The 20451-nt window shown below is 34.9% G+C and overlaps 1 protein-coding gene across 9 annotated transcripts in view; it reads right to left on the bottom strand.

Annotated features, from left to right (window-relative positions):
- Positions 1–2783: 2783 nt before the first annotated feature.
- The window catches only part of LOC106665834 (dual specificity tyrosine-phosphorylation-regulated kinase 4-like), a 348487-nt gene continuing 330819 nt past the window's right edge, over positions 2784–20451 (bottom strand). For all 9 annotated transcript variants that reach the window (XM_024228925.1, XM_014392602.2, XM_014392603.2 and 6 more), the window contains 10 exons: positions 10088–10210; positions 6246–6426; positions 6009–6172; positions 5820–5944; positions 5592–5744; positions 5380–5518; positions 5130–5301; positions 4913–5056; positions 4718–4847; positions 2784–3891 (listed from right to left, as the gene is read on the bottom strand). In XM_024228925.1, the coding sequence (XP_024084693.1) occupies positions 3681–3891; positions 4718–4847; positions 4913–5056; positions 5130–5301; positions 5380–5518; positions 5592–5744; positions 5820–5944; positions 6009–6172; positions 6246–6426; positions 10088–10210 (1542 nt within the window). In that variant the 3' untranslated portion in view covers positions 2784–3680. The remainder of the gene's footprint in view (positions 3892–4717; positions 4848–4912; positions 5057–5129; positions 5302–5379; positions 5519–5591; positions 5745–5819; positions 5945–6008; positions 6173–6245; positions 6427–10087; positions 10211–20451) is intronic.

Raw genomic sequence — 20451 nt, 5'->3', positions numbered from 1 at the left:
GCTGTACAGCTGCAGTGCTCAGGAGGGAACTCCTCCATTTCCTGGTATCCATTGTGAAAAAAAATGTAGATTAACTTTTTATAAAAGAGGGATCTACTTACAAATTTGTTGTTAATAACCATCCGAATTTCAAGCTTAAAGCTCATCATTTAGGTGAAGGAGTTACAACCACGTCTCTCGTCATGAACTGCAAACCCGCCGATCACCGCCAACGCGATGTTCGTGGTGTATGAATCCAATTGTTGCTCGTTTTAAAGTTTATTTTTATTTTTTTTCTAGCAACTTATCAATAAATATTTCTTTATATCCATCGTTTTTAGCATTTTTTATTTTTACCAATTGAATAATAAAAAGACATACAAATTAATCACTAATTTAAATATATTTTTCTTACAGTATTTATTAAGATAAAGTTGTTATAACTCCCGCTTTTCGCTCGTTCAAAATTGAGCGGGATTAAAACCAGCTTCTCATTGGAACGTCGCATTGGCGGTTGATCGGCGCTCGGCTGGTTCGATCTTTCAGTCCGTCGAAAGACGTGTTTGTATCTCTTTCAACCTGATGAGCTTTAATTGAAATCCGGATAATTGTAGACAACAAATTCGTAAGTAGAACCAACTTTTTCTAAAACTAAAAATTTTCATGTGTGTGCTAAAATTGTATGTACATGTTATAAAAAGTTCGGTACAGGGGAGGGAGCTGCCATGCAGCCGTTAATCAAGAAGAAAAGAAATCGTTGTTCTTTTAGTAAATTTCACTAAAATTACCATAAACAATACAATGACACTTGAATCTCCAACTCCCACTATGCGAATCAGGGCTCCACAAAATTTTAGATATCCCAACTCTAATTTATTCTGGTTTTGCACAAATAACCCCCTCAAGCTGATGGAAGGCAGTATGCTGTCTCCAAACAAACCAATTACTGAAATGTATTAATGTAAGCTATGTAAGTAAGATACAATAATGCATAACAAACTAATTTCATGTCGATCAATGATTTGATAGTCAACAAATGTGCGCACTTCCTTTGTAGCCAATACTTCGGCTGATGTTTGGCCGACTTTTCATTTGGAGGGCACCCTACCCAACTGTTTAGTCGGGCAGGTGTCGGCTGAGTAGCGGTGGTTGTGTGTGTGTGCACTCACCATGAGACCCAATGCTTAATAAGCAACCAAGTAAACAGTTGGCTGACTGAAAGGCTGATCCTCCTCTGGCCAGTGTGTCTGTCTTTTCATTACCAAAAATTCCTTTGTACCTCCTGGTACCTGTATCATCAGATTGATGTTTCCCCATGTTTTGGAGATTCTGGATGCATTCACTGACTAGGTTTGATGTTTTTTACATGCTAATGCTTTAATAGCTGCTTGGCTGTCTGATCTTGAGGAGTTTTTGTCAGTGTAACCTCTTTTAAAATTTTCTATGCCACAAGCATTGATGGCATGTATTTCAGCTTGAAAGGCAGAGGTGTACTTCCATAATGAGTTTGATTGCTTTTGTGTTTGTACAGAAAACACCAAATCCGGTTGTACATCATTGATCATTTGTTTTGGGGCCATCTGAATACCATTTCATTGTATCTGATGTTTTCCTGAATTCTTTTCTCCTTTATAGTCTGTTGAGACCTTGTTGTGTCTGATTTGATTAATAATTGTGTTCCCGAAGTGGTTAGTTCCCATCCAGTATGATTGATTGTTTCTAGAGCCTAAATTTCCTCCCTTCTCCTTGCATAAATATTTGTTTTGTTCGGGCTGACGCTTAGAACAATCTCATACCATCTCTCATTAATTTGAGGTCACTTTGCATTTAAGTTGAAACAATTTAATCATATTTGCTATTTACCATTTCTATGTACTCACCCCAATATATTACTCAGAAAATTTAAAAAATCCAACAATTCGAGATGTAGTTGAAAAGGATGGTTCTACTCACAAATTTCTTCATCACTGCAAAACTGGTTTCTGAGTGAAGTGGGTAAAATTTTTTTGTCCATTTTGTCTGATAACATAAATAGTTTTTTAATGGTTTTAGTTCAAAACTTTTATTTGGTTTATAATACATAGATGCACCCCCATGGGTCATTGGCAAAGAATTTTATCCATTTTAGTTCCTCAACAGTGAAAACTTTTGAATTTTTTTTTTTTTTTGTTAAATGCTGTTGAAAGGGTCAAAAGGCAGGAAAATATAAAATAAGGAATTCAAATAAGATGTATTAATGAAATACAAAACATAATATTACACATTAACACTGAGTTATTCACCATGTAGTGTTTAGAGATATACACATAATTTATTTATAATTTTTTCTTTGTTGAATGGCATAATTTATCTGTTATTCTTAAAAGTCTCTATTAAAAAATACACCAAACATATATTATAATCTAGTTGAAAATAGATTTGGAACAAAAATGAAAATGACTTGTAAAATAATATGTATTTTACAAAACAAATTTCCAGAGGACATTCTTTTAATATTTAAATTTTATATTCACTGGTGGCAAGCTTAATTTAAATCGCTGTTATTTTAATACCACGAGAGGAAAAATAAAATAGATGGATAAAAATTGTCTACAAGACTATTCTAATTTACAGGAACACAATTTTTTCGGAAGTAATTACGATTTTATAATTTTTTTTTTAAATAGAATAGAATCCAAAATACTTTAACATAGACTAACATTTAGGTCTTTATAATTTTAAATATACTAACATTTTGATCCAACTATTTATATATTTATATTTGGAAATATAATATAGGACTATTGCAACCAGAAGAGTAAATAATCGTTCTCATTATTTAATTTGTTCTTAATAACTTGAGCATCTGAACACAAAACAATTTACAATAATTAAAGATGGAAGCTATGTTTATGTTACTTTCCTTTTCTCCGCTATTATATTACAAGTTTTAAATTACATATTAGTACATTTACAACATACTAATATAACATTCATCTTTATTATCTACTATGTACAGTACTTGAAATGTGGTCTGCACTTAATTTTCTTTACAATGGTACATTTTAGAAGTATGTAAATAAAAAAAAAATACATATAATATATAAAAGAAATGGTGAGTGCAATTAAAATCTACCACGGTAATAAACATTTTAAAGTTATAATTGATCATGGTGATTGTCAGAAAATAATTACTTTAAAAAATTAGATCAATGAAAAAAATACTCTTTTTGTTTCTTAGAGTAATATGACTTATTAAAAACCCTACGTTACTAGTTGTTACAAAACCATATTCACTAGATATCTTAAACCCTATATCAAGGCCAAACGATTAAGTAATAAATTATAAAAAAAGGTTGACTAACCAATCAGTGTATCAAAGATATAGTAAATCACGATTTTTTCCTTGTTTACCTATATTATAAGGTTACAACATACCATTTAAACTATAAATGGGCCCTAGTGTAAATTCCTAGATTCGGCACCGAGCCCATAATTTCAGAACACCTAACATCTATAGATTAAAACAGTATCACACATTTTCTCAGATAATATCATCTTGAGAATTCTAAAAGTCGAGATTTATCACCGCACGATCAGACGGGAGGGTTTGTTTAAATCCCGATAATGAGATCATGGTCGCATCGTAAGGACGCAGCATTATTCTTTTCTTAGAGGAAGCTCAGTCAAATTTTTTTCGGGTGCGAGTCGCTGTTCTCTACTCATATAAGATGTTGATAGAGAGGATCATCGGTGTGCACCTCACTAGGCTTATATGAAGAGTAGTAAACCAACTTCGTCTGTTGTTGGCTCACAGCGGAAGCTGATCTCTTCACCTCCGTCGAACTAACACTGTTGCTGCTTGTACTCGATGATTTCAACCACTCATGCCTCATCGCTTCTTCTGGGACAAGCCTCTTGTTGGCATCCCAACTGAAAAATAAAGAAAAACATCATATTTAAACAATGTAGACGTCATTGTGTTTCTGATTCATATGTTTCTGTTTGGTAATTCTTTTAGCAATAATAATTTCAATTTTTTAATAAAAATAGTTCACTTTTTCAAAAATCAAAATCTGTCAATAGAACTAAAGTTCTACTTCCTAGATATCTACATAATTTAATAAATTAACATGGATATGCTTTTGGACTGGATTCACACCTTCTTTTGTGTGACCATTGTTCTACCATTGATTTCATGTAACCAGTAGTATGTAGTACATAGTTGGTTTAGCTTAGAATTAAGTAAAGTTTGGGTTGGGTTTGGTTAGGTTAGGCATGGTTAACATTAGAGACGAGTTTGTTCAATTTAAATAGGGTTAGCGTTAGGAACGGATTTGGTTTGGCTAGATAAGATTAGTGTTAGGGACAGGTTTGGTTAGGTTAGATGGGGTTAGCATTAGAGACAAGTTTGGTTAGGTTAGATAGGGTTAATGAAAAGAAAAATGTAAGGTACAATGCACATTGTGTAGCAAACTTTTTTGAGTACCTCAAATTTTCTATTAATTAAAGCAATTAGAATTTTGGGTACCAGACTTAATGATTTTGGTAAATGAAATACAAGTAAAAACGTGTTTTCTAGCAATTTTTGATTTTGGGCATCCACAAACAAGCAACCAATGAGTTATGATGGCTGGGACACAAAGAATGCAATCAGAAATGGCTCGTCTGGCAATACCAGGAAAAGAAGTAGAGTGAATGAAGCCAATTTTGGATTGTAGTTCATTCATAATACTATGAAGAAAATTTTTAAACTTACCATAAACACTTTGAAATAAAGTCAACAAAAAGTTTATCGTTGCAGCGAATAGCTAAAGCAAGTGTGAGTGTTCCAGGTATTCGCTTTCTTCCTTTGCTGTTGAAGTAACTTCTTGGATTGCCCCTGGAGTCTGGATAATTTTTTTTATATTAGTACACAACTAACAAATACATTATTTTAAAAAAATGTACATACCAAAAAATAATCTTTTCCTGGACGCTTTTAACAAAAGGTCTTCAGGAGGCACTCCTAACAATTCCATAATGCATGCAAGCTGTTCTGCTTCATGTTCACCAGGAAATAAAGGATACCCTGTGTACAGCTCAGCCAATATGCAGCCTAAATAATACCAAAATTATTGAAAAAAATTGACTCTATTTATAATTTTTTATTACAGTTCAAAAACACAAACCTAAACTCCACATGTCAATAGCTGTATTGTAAGGCAAGCCCAATAAGACCTCAGGGCTTCTGTAAAACCGTGACTGTATGTATGTATAGACCCTTTGGTGAACATAACAGGAACTGCCGAAATCAATTACTTTAATCGAAGTGCTGCCTCTTCTGCAGACTAAAATATTTTCCTGAAAAAAATAAAAAATAAACATGAGATGCTAGGTTGATTTCATATCGATAAACAAACAAATTAATTTTTGACTTACAGGTTTGAGATCACAGTGAATTATATTCTCTTCGTAGAGAAGTTTTAAACATTTGACAAGCGATTGTGCAAATCTCTTGATAAGAGGGATGGAAAAACCTTGGTAGTTGTTTTTCTTAATCAGTTCGTACAGGTTCAGACTGCAACATAAACAAACAATGTTACAAATAGCCTTATTTATTAATCATTAAACAATTTAAAAAAATTACTTACTTCATTAACTCAAAAGTGATGCATAAGTGATTACGGAAATAAAAGAAATCAAGCATATGCACTACATTGTGAGATGAATCTTGGTCCTTCTGTCTCAAGTGGTCAAGAATTTTGACTTCAACAACAGCTTGATGGTGAAACCGCTTTTTATTTCTGCAAATTTGAGAGTAAACGTTTATCCTTGAATTATTTAAAGGGGGAAAACATTCAAATTATAAAAAAACTTACCTAATTATTTTTATGGCGATGTATTGATGTGTTTTATGATCGAATGCTCTAATGACTTGGCCGAAACTACCTTTTCCAATGATTTCAAGAATTTCATACCGGTAACATAAATGATCACGCATTATCTGAAACAAATTTTTAAAAAATATTATTGTTGAATGTTTTTATTGATTCTAAAATAGTATTTACCTTTCTATAGCTCCCATTTTCGTCATCGTATCCACCATTTCGATCAGCTGTCTTATCCCCTTTGATCTTGCAAGCTCCTAATCCTAGATACCATATTTCTCCAAAGTTGAGGATTTCAATCCGTTCATATGGTGTTAGTCGACTTCCATAGTACTTTAGCGCCTCTGCAATGATTAATAAAAAAAATATTAAAATTTTTACAACTATGATCATGATAGATAAACAAAATACTCTTACCATTTGGAGTTAGTGGGCTCTTATCTTGATAATTGTTATTGTTGTTGTTGTTATTGTGTTGAGAAGTATTGTCATTTAGGTGGGGGAGGACTGGTGTTGAGTTTGAAGATGAATCAGACTTTGTTGAAGGCTTGCTCGATGGTGGAAGTTGAGCTTTAATGACATTTTTCAATGGTGGTAACTGCAAAAAAATATACAAAACATATAATATACATTTATTTAAAAGTCAACATTAAAAGAAAGAAAGATTGATTTATAATAAAATAGCTTGATGCATTTAACATAGTGTTGGAACTACAAAATATGAACAAGGGTGTTTTTATCTTTTTACATAAGCTCAAATCATGTACAGAATTAAGCCTCCAGAGCCAGACTTTAGCACCGTAAATATCCAACCACCTAGGTTTAGGTTGGGTCCTCAGTGCTGTCAACAGCTAGGTAATTTCAGCACCCAACACTAGTTACTAAATCCAAACCCATTCACTCTTAAATACATGCTTTCCTCATTGCATGTCATTCGGTTAGGGTGATGGAGTACTTAATCCTCCATCAACTTTACACCTACACTAACCTAATTGAGGGTCGATTGGTACTCTATATTCCACCATCGATTCTCTCAAACTACACATTCACGCCAGTAAATACATACACTAGGGGCACAAAACTATCATTACTATATACAATAACACAACTCTGTTTCCTCCAAGAATAGTTAAATAATGATAAAATCGATCTCAAGTATTGCAGGGTGTAGTCAGCCATTGGGGGTCCAATTAATTTGCACCGAGCGTTGAGCAAGCGGTCTTCTTCGTACTAGGCCGTTGTCACATTCACTACACAATTTAATGATTCACAACGGCATTTAAGGAATGGCTAATAGACAGGAAAAGACGTCTGCAGCCCGGATTTCTACGTACGGCTTCGAGTATATGACTAAGTGTGAATACGAAAATAATAACTAATCCACAGGGATTTTTGAACGTCAAACTTAATAAGAAAACCAGTTAAATTATTCAGACAAGCTTAATTTCTACGTCAACAGGAAGTTTATTTCAATCCGTGAATTACCTGATATGTCTACTAAGTGTGTATAAAAGGATTATTATTATTTTTTTTTTTTTTTAAATTTAATAACGGTGAAAAGTATAACCCAGAAAGACTTACCATAACAACCTGCTATTTCACTACTTTGGCTGAAAATTTATGGAAAGCGAAGATAGTAATGATCAAATTTTTCTATGGATATTTGAGAAGAGACAGTATTGATCACAATAGACCCAAAAGTATGAGAACATGTAATCATGAGTTTTCAAGATTAAATAATGATTGGTTTTTTATATTGTTAATTATTAACTAGAGATCGTGAGATGTGGATTGGTGTGATGTAGATTTAGAAAAACATTTTCTTTATCGTGCCAACGTTTCCATCTTTATTGAGGTCATCTTCAGGGCCTGGGATTTATAAACATTGTTTAAATTATACAGATGCATGTGAGATGTGAAAATGAATTTATACAATGATATTAATTTTAGGTTTAATCAAAGTAATTTATATGTATACTACTTGAGTAAAAATACTTTGATTAAAATGTTTATAAATCCCAGGCGCGGAGGATGATCTCAATAAAGACTGAAACGTTGGCACGATAAAGAAAATGTTTTTCTAAACCTACATCACACCAGACCGCATCTCACGATCTCTAAATAACCATTAATTAACGGTCACTAAATACCACACCTTGTTAATTATCATTATCTTCTTCATAAGTCATAAGAAATAAAGATTTCAGACGCCCAAAAGAATCAATTCTGTGTTGTAGAAGTTTCTTAATTTATACACCCAAAGAAAAAAGAAAGGGTCCGTCAAGGCCTTCAGGTCTTCTTTTCAGTCTTCTTAAAAAAACAAAAAAAACTTAAGACTGCTGTGAGCAATAAATTTGATCTTTTATTGTTAACATAGTCAGTAAATTTCCACTTGGTTCAATAAAAATCAATGTTGTTACAAGAAATTTATTTAACAAATGCTATTTCTAAGCGACTTTTTGAAATCTTGAATAGCAAGCAGAAATAAATCGCAGTGTATCCAAACAGACATTTTATGTTGAAAACTAATTTCTTATTATAACATTGACAAAAAATCGAACAATAACAATTTGAACTAACACCAAATCTGGTGCATTTCTGTTATAATTTTTGCAATTTTGGATGAATTGGGTCCGCCAAGTTTTCCTTTATGACGTTAAACATTTGACACCACGTGCATATGTAATTTGCCTTTTTCTTAGAATATGATAGAGCGTTCATTAGGAGGATACAGCTAAAATGACAGGGCTCGTAGCTTTTATTATAAGGTGTTGACGATTATTATAGATCTACCTAAAATAAATCGGAAATTGCTAAAAACAAAAATCGATTTTTTAGGACATGACGAGTTTCTAAAACGACCGATTCAAATGTAAAACGTGAGACTTAATATATACGTCAAAAAATCAAGACTGATCCCTGACCTGGCTGATTCCTACAATTTTAAGATTCTGAAGGCCGGAAGGAGATAGAAGGCACACGAGATACGTTTTGATATATAACAGAGATAAGCTTTATTTATTTATTTTTAAAGTAAACCGGCGGCGTCTGTCCCAAATAAACAAATCAGTTTTTCGGCAGTTTTCGCGTATGGCGAAAAATACAGAAGAACCAGAGAATAACTTTCTTCCGGATTATTCATATTAAAAATTATTCTAAGTGCACAAACAGAATTCGACCACAATTAAAATAAATTGATAACAGAAAATGATGTTACACTTTAAGTGAAAGCCAACACGGTTTATGAGCATCGTCATGATCTATCAGTAAATGGGCTATGAATTATCCGAGAATAAACTGATTTCGACCTAGTTTTGTTTTTCTGACTAACAAGTTTCCCAATTACTCATTTGGCATCTTGCCGATTCAACAAAGAAGAATATGTATCATAAAGTCAAACAATTATTAAGCTACAATTAAATCAGAAGTTAAAAGTGTGTGAGAGAAAGAGAGAGAGAGAGAGAGAGAGAGAGAGAGAGAGAGAGAGAGAGGGGGAGAGAGAGAGGGAGAGAGAGAGAGAAGAGTGTGTGGAAGAGAATGTGCTAAGCGTAGGGTAGAGAGATAGAGACAGACAGATAGATAGATATAAAGAGATGAGACCGATAGGCCGATAGTGTGTGTACAATGAATCATGAAGAGACAAAGAGATAAATAGATAAAGAGAGGTATATGAGAGAGAGAGAAACAGGTAAAGATAGAGAGAAAAGAGAAACAGAGAGCGTGCAAGTAAGAATGTGAGACCTGAAAGAGAAGTACGAGAGAGAGGGAGGGAGAGAGAGGAGAGAGAGGGAGAGGGAGAGGGAGAGGGAGAGAGAGAGAGAGAGAGAGAGATGAGTGAAAGTGAGAGAGCAGAAAAGAGGAGAGACAGAGGGTCTGAGAAAGGGAGAAGAGAGGTACTAATAGGTAAATATGTAGTAGATCTCATTCTCTATAGTAGCTTTGAGAATAAGAGTAAAAATTATTTAATTTCAATCATTGTGTAGGATGTATTCTCTACAGAAAATCGAATGCGGACCGACAATTAAAAAGTAAGATAAACTTATCGGCTGTCTTTGTGAATCTCTGCGGAGTACAGTTATTTCCACAGAGATCTTCACGCACTTCGTGTTCTGTCGCGCACTCTTTTCCCTGTAAAAAGTAGAGCGATGTTAATGAGTTCGTTAATACCGAGTAAGGATGCATTATCGGTCGACTATAAAAACAACTTGAAAGCGTAAATTGTTATTAATTTGAAACTAAAAAAATACAACTTTTCTTACCTCTGGTTGCGAGCTTTTGGCCGGCATTGCATTTCTGAGTTTGCTGTGCGGCGTCGGCTGTGTTTTCGTCACTACGTTGAATTTGGCAAAAACGTCCTTAGTCTGGTGGACCGCCCCGGGACTCTGAAAGGAAAGAGAGAACACATGAGGGACCTGCAGTAAAAAGAAGAGAAAGAGAGTGGAAAATGGGAAAATTATGTAAGATAAGAGAGGGGGGACATGTTAGAAGAATGACTCCGTTTTCCCCATTACCTAAACCGTACCGAGAAGAATTGCCATCGGCCGGACTTACGTGTCGCCTCGCCGTCACAGTCACGACGCAGTACTCGTAGTCGAAAAACATTCTTTAAAAAAACATTTTTCCACTCGCTAAGGAGTCTTGAACGAAAGTACGAAAGATCTGGGCCTTTTTGTTTGGGATATACATGCTTGTAAAGATAAGATAAAATAGTAGAGACGACGAAGTAGGGGTGCGTCGTGGCCGCTACCTTAGTTTTACATTTGCTAGCAGATAGCTTTATTTTGAAAAGGTTTTTAACAACTTAAAAAGAAGAATATGTTTTTCTTGGCTCACACTTAAAAAACGAAAGGGATTTTTGCTTTTCCTACTTCAACGTTAACTCTTTCGACTATTTCGGTATTTGTTAGATGGCACAGAAGCGGCTAAGAATAATTTATTGATACGGTCGGGTGGAACCGTTAAAACAAATGCCACTCACTTAGGAAGCTCGAGATTGCGCTTTATGACAAGTGTTCTAAGAGGAAATACGTACAGCAACCTAGGCCTTAGATTATTACATTCGTAAAATAACGTGCTTCTTTGCCAGAAATGTTGCCATATCGATAATTAAAACTATAAAACAATAATCATAATAAATGTAAGATAAGTTAAGTCAGATTATGTGGCTTTTGCTCTACGTCCATCTAAGGTAAATAGTATCTGGTTTTAGATTCCACTACCTCTAATATTTATAAAGTTTATAAACACGTAACTATTTTAAATAAATTTATCATCTTTAAGGTGTATTTTGTATGGACATAGTAATAAAAATGTTGTGATTTGCGTAAAAACTTTTAATAGTTTTTAAAACTACTCTTCCAAGAGGCAAGATCCCATTGTATTCCGATCAGTTGTGCATCGGAATGTCGTCATTCCCTCCAAGTCGTTCAATAACTTTCAGCACCAACAAACAAGTTTAACTTTACACGTTAACTTACCAATCAATGTTACCCTTTGCTTCTTTGTAAATATTATTAATTGGGAATTTTGTACCTATCTTGCGCTCTCGGATGGTGGCTATACTCTTTAGCAGAATACATTTGAAGTACCGTTGCCCGGTCAAATTACTGGGAGGTCCGAAGCTTCCTTGTGTATCACCTTAAGGGATAAATCACTGGCATACAAAGAATTTGTACGACATATATTGACTATAATCAAGATAATGATATAACTAATCTACTGGACGAGTACAAGATCAACACGGGAAACCATTCCTGGATATATTGAATTACCGGGTCTATCCAGGTTTCGCCTGTGGAAAAGACGTTTTAAGTAGCCTAGCCAGGCGAGTATCTACATTTAGATTATGGGTACATACATATTTGCATATACGAACATTTATTGGAGTTGTTATTATGTTGTAACTAATTGGACAAATTGATAAACGTATAAAAGATTTTCGGCCCTAATGTAATTTATACGGGTCACACCGGGTACCTTTTGACGCTTAAGGCCACGATAAAAACACGGACTAACATTTAAATAATATATTGCTAGAGGAGTGGTTTTGACAGGGAAATATGAAAAGTCGGTTAATATTTTCTGCTTTTATTTGCTGGGTTATATACTGACTTAGCCAGCCAAATTGAAACGCGAAAATGCTTAATTTACTTATTTAACTAAGTTTAAACTTTCAATTTAAAAGTGTTTTCGATACACGTTACAGAAATTCTTTAATAAAGTTCAGAAACACGTAAGCATTTTTCCTATGAGGACGTTTCATGAGTCAAAGGTGGTTTTTACGTTTGGAAAAGAACATAGAAACCTGCCAGATAAGTTTTTACAGGAGGTCTGTGCGTTTCGGTCGGGATTTTATCACAGAGGAGATTTCCAAGTTAACAGATAACGCAAGAATTCAGGCAGAGATTTTTTTATCTATGGCACATCCTCTGTGAGTCAAGAGTAAAACTCTATTTGAGACCTAGCTTACTAACATTTAAAAAAAGTACTTAAAAATCATTAAAATACGTCGTCCCATGAATTTCGTTAGAAAGTATTTTCTCTTCTGGCCACTTGATCGAGGCTAAACACCCAACAAAAAGTGATGAGGTAGGATGACGAAAACCAAAAAGGAAGGTAAAGAAGACAGGTATAAGAGAAAATGTATTTCTTACATATTACCGTGCTAATACATATCTAAAAATACATTTTTCAAATTTCTAGGCCGCTTTTTTGTTTGTTCAGTTGTCTTTATAAAAATCACCGTGAATTTCACATCACGGTCAGAGACGACAATGCAAGGCGTGCCCCTTTCTAGAAAGTTCGCACAGGTCGCCACGAATAGGATTTTTATTGGGTCTCGTTTTTCAAAAAGGCGCCTGGGTTAATTTAAAAATTAAAACTTAAAGCTGGCTTTTATGCCCACCTGCGACAGGCGATTATCTCTCGTGACCTCAAAGGAAAATTGAATATAATGCTTCTGCAAAGTCAGCTCGATTTGAAAGCCAAAAAATGAGCTGAAGAAGAAAAGTGGCGCTGTCACGAGTTAGAAAATGTATAATTTTGATCCTTAAATCGCGCCTATGACAAGCATTTTACAACAAATCAAATAGATTCATGTTTTGACTGTACTAAGTTTTAATATAATTTATTTATAGCCTGTACATTATGACTCTATGGCCAGCACTGCACCCGGAGGACAGGTTAAAAGAAACCAATCAACGCCGGCAGTCAATATGAGGGATTAAAGGCGAGAGGTCTCGCGGGCTTGGGCAGTAGGGCTTGGTTGGATCGAAAGCTTGGTTTAAAATTTTTGGAAGCTGGATTGAATCAGTTCATCGATAAAAGTAACGTTAAGGTTGTTGTAGATAGTGAGTTTAGTGATGTACTATGGAGTCCTACAATCCTCCTACCTGAGGACTTTCGATTGGAGGATTTCGGATGGCTTGGCGAAACTTCACAGTTCCACTCTGTTTGTCCAAATTGTTCGCAGTAATGTTTTGTAAAAGTTAGTTATGACGGGCAAAACAGAAGTCGGTCCATAAAGTCTTCGTAATTGTCCAAGTCTTCTGTTAAGATGTTCTTTCTTAAGTCGCGTGTGGGGATTCCACATATATCTCACTGGCTCCTTTTTATGGATGTACAAGATTTTATTTTCTGTGCTACTCTCGGATGTTGGAGGAACCTGTATAGGATTCGGATTAGATGACAAAATTGCGGTATTATCCTCGAAGGTGGTAATAATAATTGAAATAATAATCCTTTCTCTCTGCGCCTAACCTTGATTTTCAACTTTTTCACTTAATTTAATATCGGGTTGTCCGGAAAATAATGCAGGATTTTAAGTTTTCATTAAAAAAAATCTATATAAAATATTCTGTTTACGTTTACAGGATTACTCATTTGTATGAATGTCAACACTTATTAATCCTCTTCCAAATGATATTGTTTGTTTACCTCTGTAGCATTCCGCTACTTGGAAATAATTCAGTCATCCTTATAATGTCAAAGCGAGAATTTCGTACGATTTTCTTTTACGAGTTTAAACTCGGCCGAAGCGGAGCCCAAACGGCTAGAAACATTAACCAAGTCTGGGGCGAGGGTTGTGTTAATGAGTGCACTGTGCAAAGGTGGTTTAAAAAATTTCGGGAGGGAGATTTCAGCCTTGAAGATGAAGAAGGTCGTGGAAGGCCTTCCTCTCTTAATGATGATGTTCTGCGATCAGTGGTGGGTGCAGAGCAACTCAAAGTCAGTAAAACGACCGTCGCTGACCACCTCAAGGCGATTGGAAAAGTGAAAAAACTCGAAAATTGGGTTCCACACTCATTAAACGATCGCCAAAAAAATCAGCGCTTTGATGTTTGTGCATCACTTCTTTGTCGAAACAAAAATGACCCATTTCTGGCCAGAATTGTTACATGTGACGAAAAGTGGATTCTCTACGATAACACTAGACGTTCTGGACAGTGGCTCGACAAAGGAGAAGCTCCAATACATTTTCCAAAGCCCCCAACTCATCAAAAAAAGGTAATGGTTACGGTATGGTGGGCTTCATTTGGTTTAATACACTACAGCTTCTTAAATCCTGGCGAAACCATCAATGCTGAATCATACTGTAACCAAATTAATACCATGCATCAGAAATTGGCAGTAATGAAGCCCTCTTTGGTCAATCGGAAAGGGCCCATTTTGTTGCATGACAACGCTCGACCACATGTGTCACGTGTAACGTCACAAAAATTATTGGAGCTTGGCTATGAAACTTTGCCTCACCCACCCTACTCTCCGGACCTCTCGCCTACTGACTACCATTTTTTTAGACACCTGGACCACTACTTACAACACATAATATTCAAAAATCAAACGGAACTGGAAAATGCATTTATTGACTTTATCAATTCTAAAAATTCTGAATTCTACTCAGACGGAATTAATAAGTTACCAACACGTTGGGAGAAATGTATTGAGAGTATGGGAAATTATTTTGATTAAAGAACATTGCTTTAAAGTAACTAGTTTCTTTTTTTTTGTTTAATACCAAAATCCTGCATTATTTTCCGGACAACCCAATAATATAATAAATGAATAAATTTAAATTACATGTTGTGGAACTCGCTCCGACGGGTGCTTTATAAAAATATTAATTCAAAGCAATAAATTTTCCCTTGTTTGTTCATAAATAAATTGATCTGACTAAAAGTCTATCAAGAGAAGCTTGGATAAAACTTATTTAAACTTAATTCAAAACACTAAAGGCAATAACTAAAAGATGAATTGCTACGTTATGTACGATTATAAAGTTAATAAAAAAAAAACATAATTCTAATATAGGTAATCAGTTTCCTTGTTACCTGGACTTTTATAGGAAAATTGTCATGTTTGTCTTGACTTTTATGATGATTGATTAACCCGAGGACCAACAAGGATAAAACGTCAATAACTGTACGGGATAAACAGAGGGCAAACAATCTTTGCCAGATTGAGAAAACTGTAGAGTTTTTACAATATAAATACGCAAGGTTCCCTGATACGTCAATACGGACAGTGAATGGAGCCGGTATTGTGAGGGCGTCGAGAATTTGTTCTCCCAATGATACAACTGACGTCAACCCACCCGGCTGCCAAAAGATACCAAGAGGTTTACATGTTCCATCTGTCTGTTTCATTAATCAAAGACAATCACCACACGTTGGGAGTGATTAAATGACCACATACACCTTTTCCGCGACCTTTCGAACAATATAGTAATGTACTGTTTCTATTTGTTTTTATATTTAACTAGTTGACGTTTGAATAATGGCGTTAATACTCTTAGGGACAACCTAGTAATCAGAGTGTAAGGTGGTGAGATTGGTGAAAATGATTTTGCGGTATTTAATAAAGGGCGTTCACTCCCATCTTGTATTAATTACATCGTGCAGCGCTCCAATTACCGTCCACGAGCTCCTATCCGATTAATAAATTTTGTTCTAGTTTCAATAAAATTAAATTGTCTTGGGATGGATGTTGGACGCTGACCAGAAATATCCGGCTGATAAGCCCGACCACGCTACTTTGCATTCTCTGAGGACTCGTGGGAAAAAAGCTTAAATGTTAGGAAAATTAGGAGGCGACGAACTTTTAATGACTGATGTAAAATCGATTATCTATAACCCGCTTACTGGAGTCCCCAGTCAAACAAGTTTCCCCTTATGGTAATATGGAGAATACTCTGATGCCAGTAGGAGCACAAATGACACCGATTTCCCTAACTAGGCAAATCAGATATATCAGGTGGTAAATTTTCAAACGTTTATTAAACTTTTACTCACGTTTCTATATTTATGTCCTGTTTTAACAACATGAGGAGTGAGTGTGAGTGTGAGTGTGAGTGTGAGTGTGAGTGTGTGTGTGTGTGTGTGAGAGAGAGAGAGAGAGAGAGAGAGAGAGAGAGAGGGAAAGAGAGAGAGAGAGAGAGAGAGAGAGGGGAAAGAGAGAGAGAGAGAGAGAGAGAGAGTGTGTGTGTGAGCAAAAGGGAGAGGGAGAGATAAAAGGACAGTGAATGGATGGAAATTAAAAATAAAGATAAAAAGAAAGACNGAGAGAGGGAGGGAGGGAGAGAGAGGGAGAGAGAGAGAGAGAGTGTGTGAGAGAGAGAGAGAGAGAGAGAGAGAGAGAGAGAGAGATGCTATTTTTTATATTAAAAAAAGATAATGCAAATATTATTCGTGATACGCAGGTTTATATTTTATAGAGCTTTAAAAGGGGTCATCAAAATTCACATCTGTCCAGGAAATTGATGAGTTTTAATTTTAATACAGAGGAAATTACAAAACTTTCTGAACAGTGAAAATGGCAAAACAATGATAAAATGAGTGGAAGTCACAGACCAAATACTACAATCTATTTTATTCGATATACTGTGGTAATGGCTTTTTGTATTTCGTGAGTAGACTGTTGGATTTTATTTATCCATAAAACTGAAGTGATAAGCACGTACTGAGATTTTTTTCGAAGAAAAATTTATGGAAAGATGGACATTGACAATTAAAGAATAGGTTATGAATGATCACTGCACGTCAAACGATTTCGAAAGAGACTGTGACATGACAACGATATTCCGCACAAATCTGACTGCATCGATCCTGGGAGGTGGAAGCTATTCATTATTTACCGCTATCGCACGGTCAGCTCGGACTATTGTGACAAAATGATGATTCCGAGAAAAAAAAAACCTTTAAACAATTGACATTGAAGTATCAAGTAAGCTCCCAAAAAATCCATCCGTTATTTTGATATGGAATTAACAAAAATTTTGCTAATCTTCCAATGGGCGAATACCCAAAATTTATAATGATGAGTTAATTTTCTCATTACAACACAATGGTGGTTTTTAGCGAAAGAAATAATTATCACATTTAGAAGTGGGACAAGGATTAAAAAGAATACACCGAAGGTTTACATATTATTTTTGTACTGTCCAAACTCTCTGTTTCATTTTAGAGACGTTTATATCCCAATATAAGTGAATTTTGTGTAACGATAAAATTTATCGTTAGACGAATTTTGACATTTCGTTTTTAAGCTCCTTCTACACTTGATGTTCCATTAATAAAATTTTGGACGGTGGTACAGTCTTAAAAGGGACGCGTTTGATCCCAACTGGGTTCCACGTTATAAAAATAGACCCCTTATTGGGGTTAATGCCTCTCAGTGCTAAGAGGGCATTTAGCACAATCTCCGGCCACTCCCCCCCCCCCAGAGCGGTGCGACAGATTGTTAAGACCAGAAGTCGACGCTCCCTCGGGAGGAAAAATACAATAAAAAAAAAAAACAAGGAGCGGAGGGTTGCCTGACCGGGAAGAAAAGAGGGAGAGGAAAGAGCAACGGACGTGCCAAGGCATGGCAAGGTCGTTTATCTGTACAGTGCGGTGAGTCTTCCTGCCGTGAGTTCATCAACCAAAACATCGTACGGGGCTTAAACGCAGAGCCGTTCTCTCCAGGACGATTATTTTTCTGACAATTTGACATAATTCAATTGAACGAATTGACATTGATGGAAGTATTGATATCAGCATGGATGATTTATTATCGTTACTGTCATAAGCGGCATGCGTTCAATGCGTCCAAATAGGCCTCATTTCTATCGGTCTTAAAAGGCCTGATGAAAACAGTGGGATTGGACCATACCTGGGCGTGGCCACATGATGAACAGGTAAAAAAACGACAAAAGAAACAAGGTCTTTCAAGTTTCAACATTCTAAACCTCCGCCAGTACGAAACAGAAAATCTCACAAATCTACATTTTTGAATAGTCAAAATTGAATGACCACTTGATGAGGACATGAAAAAGTAACAAAGGTCTTCCGACCTTTTGAGCCTCCCGCAGAATAAAATAACGATTTGAGGATGAAATCCAACACTTATAATTCAGATTTAGTAAAGCGTTAAAACTTAACTACAAAAATTAAATTCCTTAAAGATTTTAAACCTCCTGCACAATGGAACAGAGCTAATTATTTTGGTAATTTTACATAGGGTGAAATCCTACACCCTTCCTTCCTCTTTTTTATACCTTAGAACCTGCATACCTGGTGATGTTCACTGACCACTTGAGGAAAAATTACAACAAAAGAAAGGCTTGTTTCTTATCTAAACATTTTGAATCTCCTATGGAATGAAATAAAGTTCATATTTCAGGATCAACAAACTGATTAGAAAATGAAATAATAGAAATCTTAAAAATACTTCGCATATTGACTAATTGATTAACAAGTAAAAAAAAAAGCGTATGAAACGAGGTCATTTAACATTTTGAACATCCTACATTTTCACGAATGAGACCCAATATTTGCAAGTATTTTTATTGTTCAAAATTAGAGGACTGATGGTAGAAAATATACGCTAACAAAACAGAATCGTATCACTGGAATTATTTGGTTTATTGCCTACTTGAGGAGCAAGTGAAAAACCAAACAAGAAACCAGCATTTTCCACGTTTCTAACCTCATCCAGAATGAAATAAAGAATTGAGGGTGAAATCCTACACTTATTCTTACAAAACTACAGATTTCAACAGTACTGAAACAATAGCAATACTGGGTGAACAACCATGAAATACTGAAATGACAAAACTAGGTGTTTTAACATTTTCAACCTTCTGCAGGATGAAAAAAAAGGACTTGTCAGTTGTTATTCTTTTATATACCTTAGAAGTTGCTCACTCGATTGTGTTTACTGACCACTTGATGAAAAATTCAATAAAAACTAAAGGAAGACTAGGTTCCAGGTTGAACTCCTGAAATAAAGTTCTCAAATATATCTTAGTACGTGCAGATTTTATCGATAAACAGATATACACATATGTAATATAAGAACAGAATAAAATTCTAGGAACTCAAAAAATACTTGGTATATTGACCAATTGTCGAGCAAGAAAATATATCATTCAATATTTTCAACATGCTATCAATTCCAAGGGAGAAGCTCAACTCTTGTTCGTTATTTTATTTCTAAGAATATGACCATTGATCAAAAAAGGTATGCTAGCATAATCAAATTGTATCTATGGAACTACTGGGTGTATTTCCAAGTTTATGAATAATTGAAAAAAAAAAAAAAATAAAATAAAATAAAAGCAAGGTCTTCTCCATTTCAAACAAGATGAATAATTGAAAGAGAGAATTTCTTTTGGACAACCACATATAGAGTGAGATGTAACTCTCGTCTGTTTTTATATCAAAGCCTGCATATTTGATATATCTCAATATATGTCCATAAAATAATAAAAAGAGCAGAAATACAGGGCGTGGTGGCACCTGCCGAGGAGTAAAAACCCAAAACGACAAGACCAGGTCTTTCAGCATTTAACCACCAGCACCTGCAGAATGCAAAATTTAACGACCAGGCTTTACCAAAATGGACCCATACATGCCATTTTTTACAGCAGAAAGAGACTTAGAAAATGAACAAAATAAATCTGTAAAAATACTAAAATAATACAATAATAACAATAAAAGTCTGTTATAGCGCCTACTTAAAATCTTGTAATATCAATAATTTATATAATTAAATGTATTACAGTATTTGTTCTGATTTCAAAATTTCAACAATCAACCTTTTGTTATTAAATTAAATTGGTGCTTTCTCTGAATCATAAATTACTGAAAAAATGCGTTGTTTCAATATTCATTTAAAGTAAATTTTGTATATAAAACAATTTTTGATTGAACCTCTAAAGGGCTTATTTTAAATGATACGACAAAAAATGGTTATTTGGCACGTATGTTATGAATTCAACAAAAGTTTAAAGAAATAAAAGTAAAAATAAACAACAATCCTTGAATTGAGACCATTTGTGATACACTCCTCAGAATAATAAACCAAACAGCTTGCAAAGGAAAGTCTTATACGTTCCGAATTCTATAACTCCTGTTGAAAAGACGAGTCTGCCAATTTTTATCATGCTTATCTTAGATTTCAATTTCTTTTTTTTCTGACGATAAGACGCACACGCAGGTCATTTACTTAAATAGCGGTGACGAGTTCAACCACACTATTGTCCAACTATATTATTTATTTAACGTCCAAATCTCTGCACTTTCGAAATGCTAACGGGACACTACTTTCAGCGGAACCCAGGTTGAAAACCAATAAAGTACCGTTG

The sequence above is a fragment of the Cimex lectularius genome, unplaced genomic scaffold (genome assembly GCF_000648675.2).
Source record: "Cimex lectularius strain Harlan isolate CLEC.00 unplaced genomic scaffold, Clec_2.1 scaffold12, whole genome shotgun sequence".
NCBI classification, from domain to species: Eukaryota; Metazoa; Arthropoda; class Insecta; order Hemiptera; family Cimicidae; genus Cimex; species Cimex lectularius.
This window is presented reverse-complemented; position numbering and strand designations above follow the sequence as displayed.